At 41.5% G+C, this 20,130-nt stretch overlaps 1 protein-coding gene across 1 annotated transcript in view; it reads left to right on the top strand.

The window, feature by feature from the left end:
- The first annotated feature begins 2,458 nt into the window (after window positions 1-2,458).
- DTWD2 (DTW domain containing 2) overlaps window positions 2,459-20,130 on the top strand; it is a 74,096-nt gene continuing 56,424 nt past the window's right edge. The window contains exon 1 of the mRNA XM_033084959.1: window positions 2,459-2,608. Within this exon, the coding sequence (XP_032940850.1) occupies window positions 2,475-2,608 (134 nt within the window). The 5' untranslated portion in view covers window positions 2,459-2,474. The remainder of the gene's footprint in view (window positions 2,609-20,130) is intronic.

Genomic DNA, 20,130 nt, shown 5'->3' with positions numbered 1-20,130 from the left:
AACACGTGACCATTTACTACCCCAAAAACGGAACAGTGAAGTACACCAAATGTGTCAAATGCAAGCAAGAAACTCCCAGTCACTCCATCATTTAGGTCTGCAAATTTAAAAATTGCAAACATTGGTTCAAAGAGATGCTGCAAATTCCTCAGGTTTCTAGCATGACAGCAGATGTGTTAATTTGCACTCAAGTCTGCACATCAAATACTTAAGCTATTCATACATTAAAAAGATAGTGTGACCATAAATACCTAATTGCCTGCAAAAGATTATCAAGATCTGCCATAAAAAAAATTTTGCTTTTTTGTCTTAGATTTCAATATCCAGTCATTTTTACTCTTAAATGCCTCTTTATTCAAACAAGATGTTTTGGCCAAAAAATAATGCTTCCAATTTTTAAAAATGAGTATTTAGTGCCAGATTTGTAGTTTTTTGGCCTTTGAGAGAAGATGCTTCGAAACAACACAGATATAGTAAATGCTAGCTCTGTTAAAAAAAAAAAAATGCAGGGTCCAGCTGGCTTTGAATCCTTTCTACTGCTATTGGTACTCCAGGACAGCAATATTTTGCTAACAGGAACCTTCTGTCCTCAAGCCTAGATTTTAGTCATCATCAGGTTATCCTAATCTGATCTCATGTTTCCATTTTCCTCCAGTTTCAACTGACTCACTTTGCTCTTCAGATGTATGCATACAGAGAAAAGCATCCTCTCGCTGCTGAACCTCTCTATATTCCCTGCCACATTCACCCATTTCCTTGGCAACAAAATTACTTCAGACCAAGTTATTGTTACATTTATTTTAGGCATCTATCTGCAGATCTATTTTCTTCTTTTGTGTGGTCAGACCAGAACAGTTTACAGTGGTTTACTTTCTTTTTAAGCTGATGACTGAAGCTGATTGTACTTAGCAGAGTAGATAAAAAACCCAAGTCTTTGAAGCTTTGTGGAAAGCTGTGAAGGCATATCCAGGCTGCTGCTGGTAGCCCTGCATGGGGACCCTTCTCAGTAAGGTGGAACTAGGAAAGTAGTCATTAACACTCCTTGTCCTGTCCACTACAACTGTGATCCTTCTGACAACAGGCCCAAATAAGCTGTTTGTAGGTTATAATAACTCACCTAGTGAGGAACCTTTCAGCTTAATAAAAAAATTTCAGCCTTCCTCACCATCCACATTAGTTTCCCTGTCCTAAATTAGTGGTCTATACTACTAGGAATAGATAACTTCATAATTTAGAATTTGCACAGTGGTATTTCCTTTTTACCTAGGTGTTTTTTTTTCCCTGTTCGCCTCTTTCTTTTGTTTTTGTTTGGGGAGTTTTGTTTTTGTTTCATTTACAGTATATATATTTATATACAGTATGTATATTTACAGTATAAGTAGATAGCCAGCTTCAGAATCAATGGTTTCTGATTTTTTTTGTCTTGTCAGGAAAATTTATTTTAATGGCTACACAAGATAATTCGTGTAGCTTGAGCTACAAATACAAAACAGTACAAAAGCACACAACTTAAAAGCAAAACTATGTTAATATTGTGCATGAATCTAATACCAGGAGGCCTGAATTACATCAAATGGCTCTGATGATTGTAAATATGGACACATGATATAGTTTATTTTGGATTCAGAACACAAAACAGGAAATAACACAACCACTCATCTGCAGATGTCAATTTCAGGAGAGGATCTCTTGTGTGGAAATTTACTGACTGCTATATTTCAGTAGATTTCTGATGTAAACTGCAACAACTTTGGACTTTAATTTCATTGTATTGTATAGTGGACTCCAATTGACTCAGCTATCTGCCTTAATGATCACAGTATAACTTAAATTTTGTCTTGTGCTGCAGAAACTCTCCTGGAGTTGTGTGAGCCCAGGAGAGGGTACAAAGCATCGAGAGAATGGGAATTCTTGAACTCCTACTCTTCAGCATTTGGAATATCAATTAAAGCGATCAGATAATTATTTAACAACCAGAAGTTTGTGATTTAAAAAAACAGTATCAAAATTTCAATCTCCCACCCGAGTGTCACTGGTAGCACCAGGAGCCACTACCTGCGCGGAGTGGGGTGCTGTCAGCTGCAGGCCTGGGCTGTTTGTCGGTGTCTCTCGGTGCCGGTACCCGTGCGGCGAGGGCAGTGGTAGGGGCGGGCAGGAGTTCCCCGCTCCCCGTTTCCCGTTCCCGGTTCCCGGCGGGATGGGGCGGTCCCGGCAGTGCCCGGAAAGGCCCAGGGGCTCCGCGCGACCTCCGCGGGCCGACAGCACCCCCTGCCGGTCGCACCCCGCTGCGCAGCGCGAGCGTCTCGCATTGGCACCGCCCCAATGGGCGGGGCTTCGCCGGCGCTTCGCGCGCTCCCATTGGGCGTGTTCCGGGAAGGGGCGGTGCCACCTCCTCACGTGAGCGGCGACCGCGCGCCGTCCTGGCCGGTGGCGCCCCCTGGCGGCCGGCGGCCTCGTGGTCTGGCCACGCCGGCATGGAAGGGAGCAGCAGCGGCGGGGCGGATCCGGGCCCGGCCACTGCCCCGAGCGGGGAGGGCGAGGGCTGCGAGGGGCTGTGGGAGCTGCCGGTGGAGCACTGCGAGAGGCGGCCCGTGTGCGGGCGCTGCAGGTGATGCGGGCGTGGGGCCGCGGAGGTGCCGCGGGGCCGGTGGGTCCCGTCCCGCTCGCCGTGAGGCGGCGCTGAGGCCCCGGGCGGGTGCCGGTCGGTGGCTCGGCAGGGACCGAGCCGCCCTCAGTGACACCCGCACGGAGCGGGTCGGTGCGAGCGGGGTCTCGCTCGCCCTGTGCGCCCTCCACTGCCTGTGGCATCGCCCAGCCGCGGAACGGGTCGGGCTGGGAGGGACCGCACGGGGCCGTCTGGTTCAGCCTCCCTGCTCGAGCAGGGCCATCCCAAAGCACACGGAAAAGGATTGCATCCAGGTGGTTCTTGGATATCCCCAGTGACGGAGACTCCAAACATCTCTGGACAATCTGTTCCAGACACAGTAAAGAAGTTCTTTCTCATGTTCAGGTGGAACTCCGTGTGCATCAGTTTCTGCCTGTTGCCTCTTGTCCTGAGGCCATCATGTCCTAAAGGCGTATACACACTTCTTATGTAGCAACAGTGTGACATGAATTAACTCTGTTGTCCAAGGAAATGAGAAGCTAGTCTTACCTAACAGCTTTACAGCTAAGTTTGAAATCCATTCAAGCACCGGTTAATTTGTGAATTCTGGTGTCTTTTTGAAGCTGGCAGTGACTTATGGTCTTACAGAAATACTTCACAACCTGTTTTTATGCTTGTGTATGTCCTTTTAGTAAAGCAAGTTCAGGTTCCTGAACTGAAATGTTTGTACATAACTGCTAAGGGAAAAGAAAGCTTCTTAGCACCTATACTGATTCATCTGTTCCTGGTCATTGGTGAAAAAAGTGGAAAGGCATGTAAGTTTGCTAACAGTTTGGTTGTAGTCTCTTTCAAGTCTCAGAGTTCAGAAGCTTATTGCTGGTGAGTTTCTTATATGTAAGTTGTAATAAAAATACATCGTGCAAGTCACAGTATTTGTAAGTGTTCACTGTTAGAAAAAATAGTCATAAGCAATAGTTGATGCTCAAAGATGAGAACCAAGCTGATGAGTGACACTTGCCTTTTGCTGCCCTCTTTTTCTCCAGTGACATAGCTCAAAAAACTTCTTGAGCTGGATGTGGTATTGTATATAATATGCCCCAGTAAATATAGGGATTTTTTTGAGATGTGAATTTCCCTAGTCCCCCTTGAACCTATGTAAATTTCATGTATGAGTAACATCTCACTAGCAAGGATACACCACAGGCCTACAAACCACAATGGAGAGGAATTACCTTTTAGTTTATTTTGACTGTGTCTTCCACCTTCCTCCCTTCCAAGTATTCCAGGTATGAGCAAGGCAGCTGGAGAGGTATAGTTAAGGTGGTGCATTTCTGTTTATAAGAATCCTTATTATATGGATGTTTGGTTTTCTAGTAATCTTTTGGAAGTCTTTTGGAAAGCCAAAGTTGATTTTTGTTAACTGCAGCACTCTCATCCCTGTATTTACTGACTCTTTCCGAGATCTTAAATAGTTTTGAGAAGTAGGATTTCCTTTTGCTAAAGCCATGACAATTCTTTTCATATAAACCATGTGGTTTTGTAAGGTTTTACTAACCATATTTTTATTTGTAGTTTCTGTTCACATTAGTAGTCTTTTTTTATTGATTTTTTTTAAAGTAGCTTGCTGTTCAGCATTTCTAGTCCTCACATGCCAAGGAATTGGCTGAGAGTTAACCCACTGTTATTCCTTACTGAACTTTTTAATGCTGAGTTTTTAAAAAACTGCCTGTAGAGTGCTGCTCATTTTTGTTTGTTAGTGTGTTTCAAAATATCTACCTTAGTTCCTCTTAGCTCCTTCAATTTTGAACAGATTCTCTGATGAGTTGCATAAGAATGGTTTCTGTAATAGATATGTCTCTGTTTTCTTTCATAATAAATGTGATGCAAAGTATTATTCAGCTCCTCATTACCATGTGGAGTGGTAAAACACCAGCTTCCTAAAGAGCTGTGAATGAATTGCATTTCCTTGTGAAGAGCATGGAAGAGTGAGCACAGACACAGAAAGAAATGTAGGGGGAGAAAGACCAAGGAGGATGAAAAGATTACAGTGCTACTTTTTAAGAAAAAAAAGAAAAAGGTGTTGTTTTTTTGTGTTTGCTTGTTTGTTTTGCTTTGTTGTGCTGATGACAATGCAAGACTAAATTGTACATTCAGTGTATTTTTGCAGTGTATCCCCTCCATAATATCCTTCATGATTATAGATAAATTATGCTTTTCGTTGGTCACATGCATGACTTTGTCAAAGTGGGTAACTTAGGGTGCCTCATGGGACGCGATATTTCCCTTAACTGTATCATGTTGGTTGGGGGCACATATATTTCATTAACTTCTTCAATATTCTGAACTCTAGATTTTTGTTGCAAGGTACCTTAATGAATGTGATTTAGGTCTAAATTCAGTACAAAAACATGGAAAAATGGGTTCTCTGTAGCATCATCTGGTGATTCCTCAGGGGAACTGACTTCAGGTTCTGATTTTTTTTAGATATGGCAAGACAGTTGATTGACAACTTGATAACAAGTGCTCAGTCAAGATGTGAAATAGAAATGTGGGACTAAGGTAGATAAGTTTTCATTTTGAGTGATATGAATGTCACACTGAGTGTCCTGAAGGAACAGGATGTTTCTAAGTGTTATGTGTTTAAGACTTTCTGTTGCCTGTGGTGGGGAAAGTATTAGCATTTGCAATAGCTTATAGTGGAGAACTTGAATTAAATAATGTAATACAATTTTACATTTTGAAGGTTTTTGTGTAATACCAGTTAAAAAAAAAGTGTAAAATGACCCCACTTATGGTTGGTGTTTGAGATGGCAAGCAGCTGATACAAATGAGGTATGTACAGTTGACTGTTTTATTCTTGAGGAGGGAATTTAATACATTGTCCATCTACCAAAACCAAAAGGTTAGTAGGGATAAACTTTGAATCGATAACTTCTTAAGGCTTTCATATTCTACTTAATAAGTATCCTCCTTGTTTTCAGAACTGAAAGCCCATGCCCAAACATTTAAATAGGAGAATAAGCTCGGTATTGTTTGCAAGTTGCTGTTAGCTTGAAAAACAAAATGAGCAGGCCCCACAACTGAAGTAATGTAGGACAGCAATTTGATTTTGTGGTGTGACACTGATAGCAATTTAATGTTCTAAAATTATGTCCTGTGGGTCAGATTTCATTGTTTTCTAGATACATGGTGTTTTGTTAGGGAAGAAGCCTTTTGATAATAAAAGAGCCATGAATACACAATTGACTTCTTGCCACAAATCTTGACTTCATATATGGAAAATTTCATTGTTGTAGGGGAACTTGTGGGGAATATTTTCAGGAGAAATTATGACTTTAAACTGGGTATTATTTACCATCTCTGGATGTCTCTTGTAGGCTATCACAAATACCCACTGGTAACAGTCCTCTATATTTGTAGGACAGGTTTATGTTGTAAAGTTAGGTTAATGACAACTAGTGTTTTCTCAGCTCTGCTATAATATATGCTCTTATGCTGTATATGTATATCACGGGTGGGGAGAAAGAGATGAATAACATTAATACTTTGATATAAATACTCCCTTTGCTTATATCTAAAATATTACAGATGCCCTACTGGATTTGAGTGATGTGAGGGCTTTTGATAGCATTGATAAATCAATAAATCAATGATGACTTGTGATGACATGGGACTACTTCATTATTTTGAGGAAAAATTTAATGTTCTTACATAAGTGTCACATATTCTGTTATGTCATATAAAGGATGAGTCTGAGGAAGCATTGTGGGCTTTTTCCATCACAATAAATACATGCAGTTGCCTTTTAGCACACTGTTATAGTATTTAAGTGCAAACATGAATTTTTAAAGTTTAAATAACAATGAAAGTGAAATAAGCATGCATTAAGTCTTTTAGCAATGGCTGTTGCGAGAAAAAAGCTTCATAGCCTTTTATTACTTTTACCTTGGGATAAGTTAAGGTATTTTTGTTTTTGCTGTATGAAGATGAATATCCACTTCTTATGAGGATGTAATTGTCAGTGACCACCCTCACAGTCCGACATACTCAGCTGGGGCTGTAGACTGGTCACTCAGATGTGTCACTGTTGCTTACATCACAGAATCTTAAATACAGAATGGATGAGGCTGGCAGGGACCTCTTGAGATCATCTTGGGTCCAGACCACTGCTGAAATAGAATCAGCTAGAGCAGGTTGCCCAGGACTGTGTCCAGCTGAGTTTTGAATATCTCCAAGGACGGTGACCTCACAACCGCTCTGGAAATTTCTTCCAGTGTTTGACCAGTAAAAACATGTTTTCCTGTGTTCAGGTGGAGTTTCACAGTTTACTTGTGTGTTTTGCCTATTGCCCTGATAGGGGATGCTAATGAGAAGAGCCTGGCTTCATCTTCATTTCCTCCCATTAGTCATTTATACACAGGGATAACGTCCTCCTTAGCCCTCTCTTTTTCAGGACAGAGAGTCCAATATGTCAACCTCTTCTCATACAAAAAATGCTCCAGTCCCTTAGTCATCTTTAGGTGTGTGCTGGACATACTCCAATAAGTTTGTTGTGCTTTGGGAAGTCCAGATCTGGACCCAGCACTCCAGACATGTCCTTAGTAGAACTGAGTAGAGAGGAAGAATTACAGTAATTTCATGATGATAAGCCACACCATTTTGACTAAAATTGTGGTCTGAACCCAGAAGCGCGGCTTATAACCCGGAGCGGCCAATATATGGATGAAGTTCAGAAATTTGCCAACCTCTAAGTGCGAGCCCACACGGCCCTGAGCTGAGCCAGTAAACCCTGCGATCCCGCGATTCTGTTACTACAGTAATTTCACAACTACAAGGTGTACCCTTTTGACTAAAATTTTGGTCCTAACCTGGAAGTGCGCCTTGTAGTCTGGGTGTGCCTTATATATGGACAAAGTTCGGAAATTTGCCAACCTGGAAGTGTGAGCTGCGAGCTGAGCCAGGACCCACAGGAGCTGCGGCCACGCAGGGGGAGCTGGGAACCGTGGGAGCCGCTGCCGCCGGGTGGGGGAAACCAGGAACTGGCGTCACCATTGGGCGGGGGTATGCTGGGATGCGGTGCGGCTGCTGACTGGGGGGAACGCTGTGCAGCCGCTGGCCAAGGGGATGCAGGGAGAAGTGACGTGGCGGCCGCCGGCTGGGGAGAAGCAGGTAGAAGCAGCCCGGCCACTGGCTGGGGGGAAGCCACGCGGCCGCTGGCCAGGGGGATGCCGGGATGCAGCACGGCCACGCAGTGGGAACTGGGAGCCGCGAGCCATGAGCTGTGCCAGGCAGTGCCAGGGGCGGGCGGGGGTGCCGGGCCCCGTGCACGGGGAGGGCGCCTGGTGCTACGTTTAAAGGCTACACCGATCTGTGAAAAATGTTTGCAAATTGAGCACCTGCCAGTAATTCTTTACTTTGTTGGTCGCGACACTGCTCCCTGCTGCAAAAAAAAGTGCTCCTTATAGTCCGGTGCACCTTGTATAATGTACAAAGTTGCGAAATTTGCTGACTCCTGGAGATGCGCCTTATAATCCGGTGCACCTTATGGTTGTGAAATTACTGTAATTGGCATCTTTGTGAAAGTTGCGCGTGGATCCTCTCTGTGAACAAAAGTGCGGTTTATAATCCAGTGTGATTTATATATGGATAAAGAACAAAACGTTGCCAACACCCTAGCGTGCGGCTTATAATCAGGTGCTGTTTATAATCGTGAAATTACTGTACCTTTCTTGGCCTCCAGTGGTGTTAAATGCAGCCCAGTTTGCTGTTGACAGCCTTTTTGTCAAGGGCAAGAACAGTTTACTGGCTCATGATTAACCTCTCTGCGAGTTCCTTCTCCAGAGCTGTTTTCCAGCTAGCTATTTGGTTCCCAAAGGGTGTATTGGTGCCTGGGGCTGTTCTTCCTCTTATGCAGGACTTTGCATTTACCTGTGTTGAAACTTCCTTCCAGCCGATTTCTCCAGCCTTTAAAGGTCCGTCCTGCCAGAGACCAGTATTCTCAGATAAGGTTCTTAAGATGTGCAATGCCCATTCTGAGTTACCAGAAAGGAATGCGTGGGTTGAACCTAGCTCAAACCCATTGCTCTTTTTGAAGTTCGTTTTGGTTTTGTTCAGCTTTTGTACTGTGCTGAGCCACATAAATACTTCTTCCATGCTGATCTGGCTGGTTCAGGATAATAGTCTCTATTGATTTTCTTGGTGGAATATATTTACGCAAACAATTGGTCCACAGAGCAGTTTATCTGAAGCAAAGGCCACCCTCTAGTCCTCTTTGTGTTGAAGTAAGTCCAACTTCCCTTGTAATGGCTATGGTGATTTCCTACATTTTTTTATGCACTTTTTCTTGAAAGGGTTAATTTATCATTAGTCATATCTTTGGATGGTCACACTGCAATGTACTGGCTACTCCTATCAGCTGTGAGCTTACTAAGGGTGTGCTCTGTCCCAGCATACAGTTCAATGATGAAGAGGTTAAATGGCGTTAGCCCCAGTATCGATGTCTGGAGTACTCCACCAGCAGCTGGCCTTCAATTGGACGTTACCTCACTGGTCATGCCCTCAGCAACTGGTTCTTGAGCCAGTTCTTTTCACTGTCAGTTTATCCAGGTGGTACTTTATCTGCTTGTCTAGGAGGGTGAGACACTGTTGGAATAATTAACCAAAGCTGAGGTGAGCAACATCTACCACTTTCCCCTCATCCACCAAGGTAGTCACCTCAGTATAAAGGGCCACCAAGTTGATCAAACATGATTTTCCGTTTGTAGATCCATCTGATTACTCTCAATACCTGTTTTTCTTTTCTTTATTTGGAAATGGTTTCCATGAGGATTTTCTCTACTGTCTTCCCAGGCATTGATGTAAAGTTGACTGTCCGTACTTTCCTGGACCTTCTTGCAGACAGTAGTTACATTTTCTTTCTTTCAGACTTCAATAACCTCTGTTGTTATCTGGAGGTCATCAAAACTATCCTTGCAATGGCATCAACCAGCTCCCTTAACATGAACGAATGCTCCAAGAAGGATCCGCCACTCAGCAAGGCTGAGCAATGGTGGCAGCACTGCTGTGATTCCCCTGTAGTTCATGGTGAAGACCATGGTAAGGCAGGCTGTCCACCCACAGCCCATGCAGATCCATGGTGGAGCAGAGCTCCATCTGCAGCTCTTGGAGAACCCCACACCAGAATAGGTGCATGCCCAATGGAGGCTGTGGTCCTGTGAGAAGCATGGCTGGAGTAGACTCCTGGCAGGACCTGTAGACCAGTAGGGCAAGGAACCTGCATGGGAGCAGGTTTGTTGGCAGGAATTGAGACCCTGTGGAAGGGATCCACACTGGTGCCGTTCATGAAAAACTGCAGCCAAGGCAAGGAGTCATGTTGGAGAAGTTTGTGGAGGACTGTCTCCTATGGGAAGGGATACAATCAGGGGAAGACTGTGAGGTGTCTTCCCCTTGCAGAGAAGAGGGCAGCAGAGACAGTGTGTGATGAACTGACAACTCTGCTGGGGAAGAGTGAATAGAGAAACTGAGAGTGAAACTGAGCCTGGGATTAAAGGAGGGGTGGGGGAAGGTGTTTTTAGGATTTGTGTTTTGTTCTTATTATCCTACTCTGATTAATAATAAATTAAACCTATTTCCCTAAGTTGGGTCTTTGCCTGCTATGGTAACTGGTGAGTAATTTCTTCCTGTCCTTGTCTCATCCCATGAGTCTTTCATTATGTTTTCTCCCTTGGTTCAGCTGAGCAGGGGAGTGCTAGAGGCTTTGGTGGGCATGTGGCACCTATCCAGGGTCAACCCACGCAGATAGTAGAGACAATGGTGAACGTAGACCTGTCAGAAGAGCACAAGTAGCTGATGATTAGTTCTGAGATGAGGACAAACCACTGGTGATACTAATCCTTTGTAAGCATGGGTCTCACCTTCCAGTTCTTAATCACGGATAAGGTTACATTATGAAGATCCTTATGTGTGCTGTCATTTATATGGTGGCTATCTCTAGAGTGTCTGCAGCATCAGCATTTGCTGAGAGAGATGTTTTGGTAGGTAGTATTTGGTATTTTGCAGACATATTCAACAGAGCGTGTGTGAAAAGTGATCATGTTGATGAAATTTAGTCTTTGTTTGCTTTTAAATTTTTGTAGAAGGACTTTTTAAGTGGTACAACTCCAGTGTGAGGCTAGGGAAGAGGGGATTGCCTAGAAGGGAAGCACCGGAGAGAGGAACTAGGTTTTTTAAAGGGATTGTCTTCAGCTGTTGCTTTTAATAGAAGAGTGGGTAAATTGTTCTGTGTGTTGCAGTGTAGCTGAAGGAATCAGAAATTACTTCTCTCTTAACAGATTTTTGGCCTATGGAACTGAATTTTCTCTAGTGTAACTTTTTCATTTATTACTTTTTAAAAAATGCAGTGCCTTTGCAATTCTGTTGTATCCTTGTGTTGACCCAGTAATTGCTTGCATAGGTTTTCCAAAGTGTCATCCAGACCTGGGGACATAATTGCCTTAACTGGAATGAGACTTTTGTAAGCTACAGTAAATTCATGAATACAAGCTGCACTGAGTGTAAGCCGCATCGCCCTGTGTTGGCAAACATTTTGTTTTTTGTCCATAAATAAGCCGCACCCGAATATAAGCCGTTCTGTCGTTCGCAGCGAGGACCTGCGTGCAACAAAGTTGCCAAATAGTAACAGAACCGCGGCATGGCGGGGTTTACTGGCTCGGCTCAGGCCATGAGGGCTCGGGGCTGCCGACAGGGCTGGGTGGCCCAGCTCGGCACTGCCGCTCGACGGAGCCGCTCGGGGCTGGCCGCCGCCACCGCTGGGCTCAGTCACCCCGGCCCGGCGCTGCCCCGCAGCAGCAGGGGGGGCACAGAGCCCGCCTGCTCCTACGGCGGTGGCATGCGGGGACGGGAGCCCCCCCGAGCTGCAGGGCCAAGCAGGAGAGAGCTGCCCTGCCTTCCCCACCCCCTGTGCTGCCTGCACAGAGTAGCTCCACCCGCCGCGCAACAGAGTAACCAATTTGTAATAACCGCATAAATGCAGGGTTTTACTGGCAGGAGCTCGACTTTGCAGTTTGCACTGACTCGCTTTGTACTCCCAGGGTTGAAAATGTCAGAAAATTATTCACATATTGGCCGCACCTGAATATTAGCCGCATTTCCGGTATGGGAGCAAAATTTTGGTCAAAACAGTGCGGCTTGTATTCGTGAAATTACTGTAATTGTAACACAGAAAAATGTTTGAGGCCTTCTCACCTATAGCTTGTATTTCTTTAAAAAATGTCTAGAAGTATTTGTCAAAGACTTCTTATCTCTTTACTGTGAATGTAACGTGTTTATTCCCAACATTCAGTAATGTTTATAAAAATATGGATACATAAGGGTAGACATGCAGATCTATTTCTGTTTGTGTAAGTGTAGGCAGCTGAGAAAGTAAGAGAGACCTGGGTGTCAGTCAAGTGTCTGACCCTTCTCCAGGGCCTTGTCAGCCCTGTAGCAAAACTGAGTGGCAAGAAGGACTCTGTAGCTATGACTGTATTTTTTTGTTACTTGATTTATGTTTTCTTAGCCAGCTTGGGGAAATGTATGTTCACATTGAGAGATCAGAAGCACTGCACTTAAAAAGCTGGAAGGTGAGTTAAGTTCTTAGGCAAGAAAGTACTAGTGGCCTCCTACCCGCAGTCTTGGAGTTGGTTCGCTGGTCAGCAGAGAATCCAGCCACAAGACCACAGAGCAAATCATTGCTTTGAGTTTTATGCTTGGACATATTATGAGAAGAACATTTCTTAGGGGTTTTACAGCAGAAGGCCGAATATTGTAACAGTAAGTGCCTATTTTTGCAATAGCAGAAAGTTATTTTACAAACTGAAAATATATTTCAACATTAAGTGGTTTTTTTGATTTTCCTACCACTGGAGAAGCAGAGATATTTATACTATAATATGTCAGCTCTTCTGATGAGGTTTTTTAATAGGACTGGGGGCATTAATAGCAAGTGTATACAAACTGCAAGTCTCTTCCATTCAAGAATTACCCTTTTGGTTTGATAGACACAAATATTTTTTTAAGTTCTTTATTTATTTTCAATAGCAGATGCACAAGGAGATTTGCGAAATGCTAAGAGGGTGTCTTGAAGTTGTGTACTTGATTGTCAAAAAGATGCAGAATTCACTAACTACTGATTAAGATGTAACTGTGTTTGAAATTAATCAACTACAATATGTGTAATCTGTACCACATTTTAAGAAGAATGATGAAGATAAGTGGAATAATTATCAAGCATTAGATTGGAAGTTCAGTGCCTTTTATAATCTTAACATGCTTCTGATAATGTTGCTTTAAATGATTGTAGTTTACTCACTAAATTCTGTATCTCCTATTGGCTAGAATTATAAATATCAAGCTAAACATTGTTTATTTTTGTTCTGTGTTTAGCAGTTACTGTATATGCAGTAGTTTCACATGCTGCTGTTTCTTTGGTCCCTATTACCAGTAATGAGTGAGGCCAGAGCTGGTTGTGAATGAAAGATTTTGTTACTTCTGCTGCACTAAATTTCATAGGCGTTTATTAATTTCCTACTATATTGTGATCAGATTAACGAGTAGAGACCTTTTTAGGCTGCCTTTTTGATCTGTTGGCATTAAAAAAGGGACAAGAATATGTCAGGCTGGCTATGTATGAGCTGTGGATAACTATAGGCTAATCCAAAGACAAAAACTGCAGCAGAGAATAATCTCATTAATTAAAACAATGTTGTACCTTTGATTGGCTTCTATTCTGTAATTACACCAAGTACACCTTTTCCTTGGGGATGGATGGGTATTGTAAAAGAGGTCAAAAATGTTTCAACTTTGATCAAGCCTTCCCAGGTTAATTGTAAGGAACACTAAAAATGCCGATGATTATTTTTCTAGATCTGCTTCTGATTTTTGTAGACCTACCACAGTGCAAAAACCTACCAAAAGATGAATTTTACTTTCCATTCTGTGGGGGTTACAAAAGTAGCTGAAGACTGTTATCCATACACCCCAATAAGAGTTGGTTTAAGTGCAGCAAATCCAGTGATTTTTCATGTAATTTCTGGGGTTTACATCTGATATTGGCAGAGGTAAATTTCAGCTGCAGTGCTGAAAGAAATACACTTTTGAGGAGAGCCAACCCTGACATATCAATGAGTTTTTTTAAATGTAATATCCTCTAGTGCTTGTCTGAGCATCCTGTAACTAATTGGTCTTACTTCAGTCAAATTCTTTTCTGTTCCTGTTGTTTGATTTTTCTTTTTTTCTTTTTAATGTTTCCCTCAGTTTGAGTTTTACTTTTTAAAAAACTTTCTGTCATTTTAGGTGCATCACTCAAATTTTCTTCCTTTGTTAAAACAGTATGCGTACAATTTCTTAGATTTTTTTTCTGAGTAGTCTCCGAAAAATGACTTATCAGAGTCATCTGACTGCTTCCACCTGATTTTTTTCTGAGGTCTTTCATTTTTGATTTTTTTTTTGTTTGTCCGTTTTCCCTTTCAGCTGTGGTAAGTGTTTGTTGGAGTCCTGTCTCTTCCTTCTAATGACTGTATGTCATTCTGCCACCCAATCTGCCATCCACATTTATCCCTTGCAATGCACCTGTGTGTCCTTTTCTCATTTTTTTAAAGTCAAATAGTGGTCTGAGCTCTGGATTCAACAGTTTTAACTTGGCACTTTTATAACTTTGCTTTTTTTAGAGTTGTACTTTTGCTTCACAAGCTCTATTGAAATATTTTTCATCAAAATCTGTAATGCTTCTTTCTTGGAATAAATGATCCCAGTTCAGACTTCTGATAGTTGTCTGTGTTCTTACTAGAAGCATACCTCTCTTTTGGCTTGCAAGACATAGTCAACAATTCTTTTTCCTCCATCTTTCTACATACAATTTCTGAGTTACATCAGTTATGCCTATGATTTGTGGCGCAAATTTATTTTAAAATTCTTGTCCTCAGTTCCTAAATCTATTTAGCATGTTAGAATGGAAGACCGCAAACTGTCTCTAGCATATGATTTTTATTTAATCTCAAATTTAGTTTCATGGAAATGTCCAGCTATATTAGTTATGTGAAGGGGAATGTGTCCTTGCAGTTTAAAAACTTGATTTTTGTTTTCCCATGAACATGTAAAGAAAATGGACCAAATGAGTCCTGGAGGCCTCATCCTATGGTTCTTCTGGCACAAAGTAGTAGATAGTAGGTCATCTGTGTTGTAAAATTAACATGGTTTTTTTTTTTACCTAGTGAATAAAATACTTACTGTGGCTTATCTTTATTTCTTTCTACGTGTTTTCCTTAGTTTTTATATATGAATAATTGATAATACAATTTTCTGAGAGTTGTTTTCCTTTTTTCTTTTTTTTTCCCCCTTTTTTAAAAATCAGCTGTTGTCCAAAAGGCTAGAAATATTAAATAAAATTGACTATACATGCATCCTACATTTGGAAGGAGTGCCTTTTAATGCACACTTTGTGTGAATTGACAATATCAGTTTATAAAACCTTACAATATTTATAATGCTTTTATTTTCTTATGGTGTCATGGAATTGGCATTCTTGCCTGTATTTCTGTTTAGCCCTCCAGCATTTCTATTTATTCCAAAAGTCCAGTTTAATGAAATTGAAAGTAGGCAAGTTGGGCACTAGGGAGAGAATAAGTAGGTTAAATTGGAATGAATATGAAATGTTTAGGAATTCAATATGTTGATGCTTACGTTAGATAGTGGAAGGAAAATGCTTCTTATTTAAACTGCACCTAGAGTTTATGGGTTAATTAAGGATGCCAAAGAGCCCGAGGAAATTACTGCCATCAAAGTTAATTAGAAATAAATCTAGTTTTGTTAACAATGGATTATATTCTTAACGGCTGTAAAATGGTAAATCAAGACAGTGGTATTTTAAAAAAAATGATGATCCGAAAAAAGGTGGTTTAAAGGTTTTTATGGTTTTCTATGTATATGAAACAACAATAGTGATCCAATTCAGTCTTATAATGTATGGAATTTGTTTTTCCTGGTATTTTGAATTCAATATTACAATTAAGCACTATAGGAATAAGCCCCCTTTCTCATTCTTTCCCTACCTTCTTGGTTTATTAGGATTGTTGGTTATAAAGTAGAAATTATCTTTGTTATAATTTTCAATAAATGAAGTTGTGAGGCTGTAAAATCATTAGAGTTTAAATTTATTTTATTGTATTTATTAGAAGGGCTTGTTAATTGTACTTTCTAATTTCTTCATTAAAATACCAAGGAAAGATCAATGAATTCCAATTTTGCTAATTCTTCTGGACACCTAAGTCAAATTCTCCTTGAGCATCGGAGTTCTTTTAAAAGTACTGATGCATGAAAAGCAAGCAGCAAATACAGTGTATTAAGTTGATTTGAAGTGCCTTTTAGAGTATATAATCTATGTCATCTCAAAGTAGGTTAAAAAATAACCCCTACTGTACAACAGGTCTACTTACACCTGTAGCTGCTTCATGCCTTACATGATGAACAGGGATGCTGATAAATATGTGCTTTAAACTCAAGTAGTTTTAAAGATGTCTAGGCACCTCAATATAATGGCGCTTAAGTCTTTAAAACTGCTTCAGTAATGTCTTTGACATTTATAATGGTACAGTGGATATAATCTGTCAAATTCTATTAAGCTGGTTATGCTTGAATATAATTCTGTTCTGAGCCACCACTTTCATTTTGTATTATGTTCACTGTTGGCAAATGCAGATTTTGCAACTGTAGGGAGAGGGGCTAGGGAGAAATGTAGTAAGGGTATTATCAGAGGACTAATGAAGTCATGTACCACTAAAAAAATGTGGGTGGGGGACAAATGGAAAAACAGTACACCCACGTTCTTTGACAGACTGGTTAATGGATTTAACAGTATGTAACCATGATGACAGCTTCTGGTTCTGGAGTAAGAGGTTCTTAGGTCTGATTATAAGAATAGTAAGGGAGTGTTTGAGAGCTTTCTACAAAAGTCAGGCTGGAAAGATACTAGGGAATGGGTCTACAAGATAAAGAGATCTTCTTGGGCTGTTGAGCCCAAGCAATCAACAGCCCAAAGTAGGAGAGGTCTTTAGTGGGAGTTTTTGCTGTGAGCAGGTTCAACATGCTCCCAGTGCCCATGTGGGCAGGGTGGAAGGCATGCACAGCCATCTTGCAGGTGATAGCCAGGTGGAGGGAGCAATTGTTGTACTGCAGGAGGTTAAAGTTGCTTTTCAGAGGGATGCTGACAGCTGTTTAGTCCTGAGGAATCTCACAAAATTCAGAATATTCCAAGCTCAGTGCCCAGGGCTAAACAAGCCCTGGTATCACTTCAGCCTGCATACTAGTCTGCAAAGGAGTCACTGCAGCAGAGGTGGGCAGCAGGGTGAGCATGGGCCAGCAGCATGCCCTGGTGGGAGAAGAGGCCCAGTCCTGTCAGTTTCAATCAGTGTAGCCGTGTTTCAACTCAACAAAAAATGAATTACAGTAAATTCACGAATACAAGCCGCACTGAGTACAAGCCGCATCTCTGGGTGTTGGCAAATATTTCGTTTTTTGTCCATAAATAAGCCGCACCCGAGTATAAGCCGCTTTGTCGTTCGCAGCGAGGACCCACATGCAACAAAGTTGCCAAATAGTAACAGAATGGCGGCAGGGCGGGGTTTACTGGCTCGGCTCGGGCTGTGCAGGTTCGGCCCGCTAGGGGCTGCTGACGGGGCCAGGTAGCCCAGCCCGGCGCTGCCGCTCGGTGGGGTCACTGGGGGCCAGCCGCTGCTGCCCCTGGGCTCGGTCACCACGGCCCGGCGCTGCCCTGTCGTGGCAGGCAGGGACGGAGCCCCCCCCGGCTCCCGCGGCGGCAGCGTGCGGGGACGGAGCCTCCCGCCACCTCCCAGAGCCGCAGCAAGGGCGGCCCGGGTCCCCCGCCGCCTCCCCGAGCCGCGGCAATGGTGGCCCGGGTCCCCCCCCTCCTCCCCCGGCTGTGGCAGAGGAGGGAAGGAAAGAGCTCTCCCTCCTCTCTCCCCGTCCCCCGTGCTGCCTGCAGGCAGCCAGGCTCCACCCGCGGTGCAACAGAGTAGCAATTTGTAACAATCGCAAAATGCCGACTTTGCAGCTGCTCAGGTCAGCACTCTGGCTGGCACTTCTGAGGTTGTAAATGTCAGAAAATTATTCACATATTAGCCGCTCCTGATTATTAGCCGCATTTCCGGTTTAGGAGCAAAATCGTAGTCAAACTGGTGCGGCTTGTATTCGTGAAATTACTGTAATTTTTTTGAGAGTAGTTAAATGCTAGAGTTGGTTGCCTGGTGAGACTCTGGTAGACTAACATCAGTTGGCTCAAGGCCTTTGAAATTATGCCTGCTTTGAGTCCAAAGCTGTCCAATTCTGAATTATTTTATGTGTCTGTTTATAGCTTTGTACTGCTATGCTCTGTTTAAATTAATACCAATGGGTCTCTCAGACCATAATACTTTTATGAGTGCAAAATTAACTATTAACTGTTGTGATCCTTCTTATTCCTGTCAATGTCTTTATGAGTGCAATCTAACCTTGAATTTTGTTAATTTTATGTTTGTTAGATATATACTACACTAGTAATAAAAGTAGTGTTTCCAAGTTACACAAGGAACTTTCATCTATGCAAAAGACTTCTAAGTTTCTCCTTTAAAAGAAAGCATTATTGTGGGGTATTTTTTCCTAGGACATGAAGCATGCAAAACACCTTGAGTGGTAAAAATCAGTGTGATTCTGGTGTTCCATGTGGTGACTGCTATATAAAGCATTAAAAAGAATTTGTGCTGAATTGAGTGTTAACCTTAAAAGCAGCGACTTCCAGTATCCAGAAAATGCTTTAGAATGGCTTAATGAATTTGATGTGCCTGGTTAAATGAAAGAGATATTCAGTAAAAAATCAACATATTTTAAAGAAATAACTCTTTACTGTTACATAACAGATACACTGTTTTAAAAGATATTATTTTATTCATTATATCAGGAAACGGACTGCTTTTTAATAAGATAGATGCTAGTTTCAGAATCAGTGTATTTGACAGAAGCGCTGCTATTCAGAAAAGGGACACTAGAGTGCGGTGTTGCATTTAAAGTGCTCTCACAGCTAAGTGGCAGCAGAAGTCTGAACAGAGTGTTTCACACGGCCTTTTTGAATGGTTTTATAGTGTTGAGTTACATTGAAGTTTTCTGAGTGTATAAACACAACTCTTCTACCATCTACGGCAGAATTTAATATTATAATAGAATACTTTAACTGAAGATTCTATTTCATGTTTAACCATTTTGCTAATACAGGTTATTCATCATATGAAGCTCCATTAACTATATTTTTACTTGCATTCACATAAACTACAGAATCTTTCTGTTAACAGGAATTTTGTATTCTTTAAAGATGTAATGTCTGATAGACCTTATCTACTTTTATATTAATTTAGAAAGGGATTCTAAATCTGTTTTGTATTCTGTTTTACCATAATAAATTATAACATTCTTTTACTTTTCATAGCTTCATTTAATAGTTTTTTAAAAAGTTTTTTAAAGGAATAAAAATTAAATTCATAGCTGGCAGTAACAGGATATAGCATTGTTTTGTGGATTGAGAGACACAAGAACTTAGCTCTTTTAACTTCTGAAAGATGTGTGGGCACTGAACCTGCTTTCATTAAAAATCAATGACAGAATTCCCTTGACTTCATTTAGTACAGAAGTGAGCTTTTAATTTATCTCCCTTTTTCATCTGCTTGTTTCAAACTAGGACTCAGAGGTGGTTGTGTTATTAAAAAAGTAAAGTATGCATTTAAATAGGTTCTGCATTTAAAATACTATATTAGACAAGATGAAGTTGCATGAGAAACCTAAATTTCAAATGTGAAATGACCTGTTTTTGTGGAGATAGAAAGGGTGGCTTCATTGAAACTTGGTCAGCATATTTGGAAGAGATGGTCGCTCACGTAATTCAGACTTAAAACTGAAAAAATCCCTTAAGCTGAGACTTAGAAATTTAGTGTTAGAAGTTTTTATTCTTGGATGCATAGATTTTTGCAATGTTACGCTTAATGACAACTTGTAATCATCGTTTTTTGATCAATAAACAAGCAATAGCAGAACAGCAGTGCAGGAAGATTTTAGGTAAATTTAACTTGAGATTTGTAGACTGCATTTACACAGCTTCAGTTGCTGTTTGAACCCCTCACTGCACCTGAAATTTACTGTCAGTTGCTTCTGTTAGCAGTGTCTTATTCCCAGCTTTCCTGTCTCACTTCCATGTTAATTATGAACCTTTATGATACTTGGGGTACTAAAGAACCTGTGTTCCACCAAGCTACCAGGCTGAGAAGAAGAGGGGGGAATCAGCCACTGTTTCTGAGAGTCATCTGTGGAGAGGCTTTCTGTGCAGGCATGCAAGGGACTACCAAGTCTACCAGACCCAAGATGCTGTATTGTTGTTATGGTTTTTTTTTGGTTTTTTTTTTGGTTTTGTTTTTTTGTTTGGTTTTTTTGTTGTTTTTTTTGTTTTTGTTTTT

This window comes from Catharus ustulatus, chromosome Z, assembly GCF_009819885.2.
Source record: "Catharus ustulatus isolate bCatUst1 chromosome Z, bCatUst1.pri.v2, whole genome shotgun sequence".
Classification (NCBI taxonomy): domain Eukaryota; kingdom Metazoa; phylum Chordata; class Aves; order Passeriformes; family Turdidae; genus Catharus; species Catharus ustulatus.
This window is presented reverse-complemented; position numbering and strand designations above follow the sequence as displayed.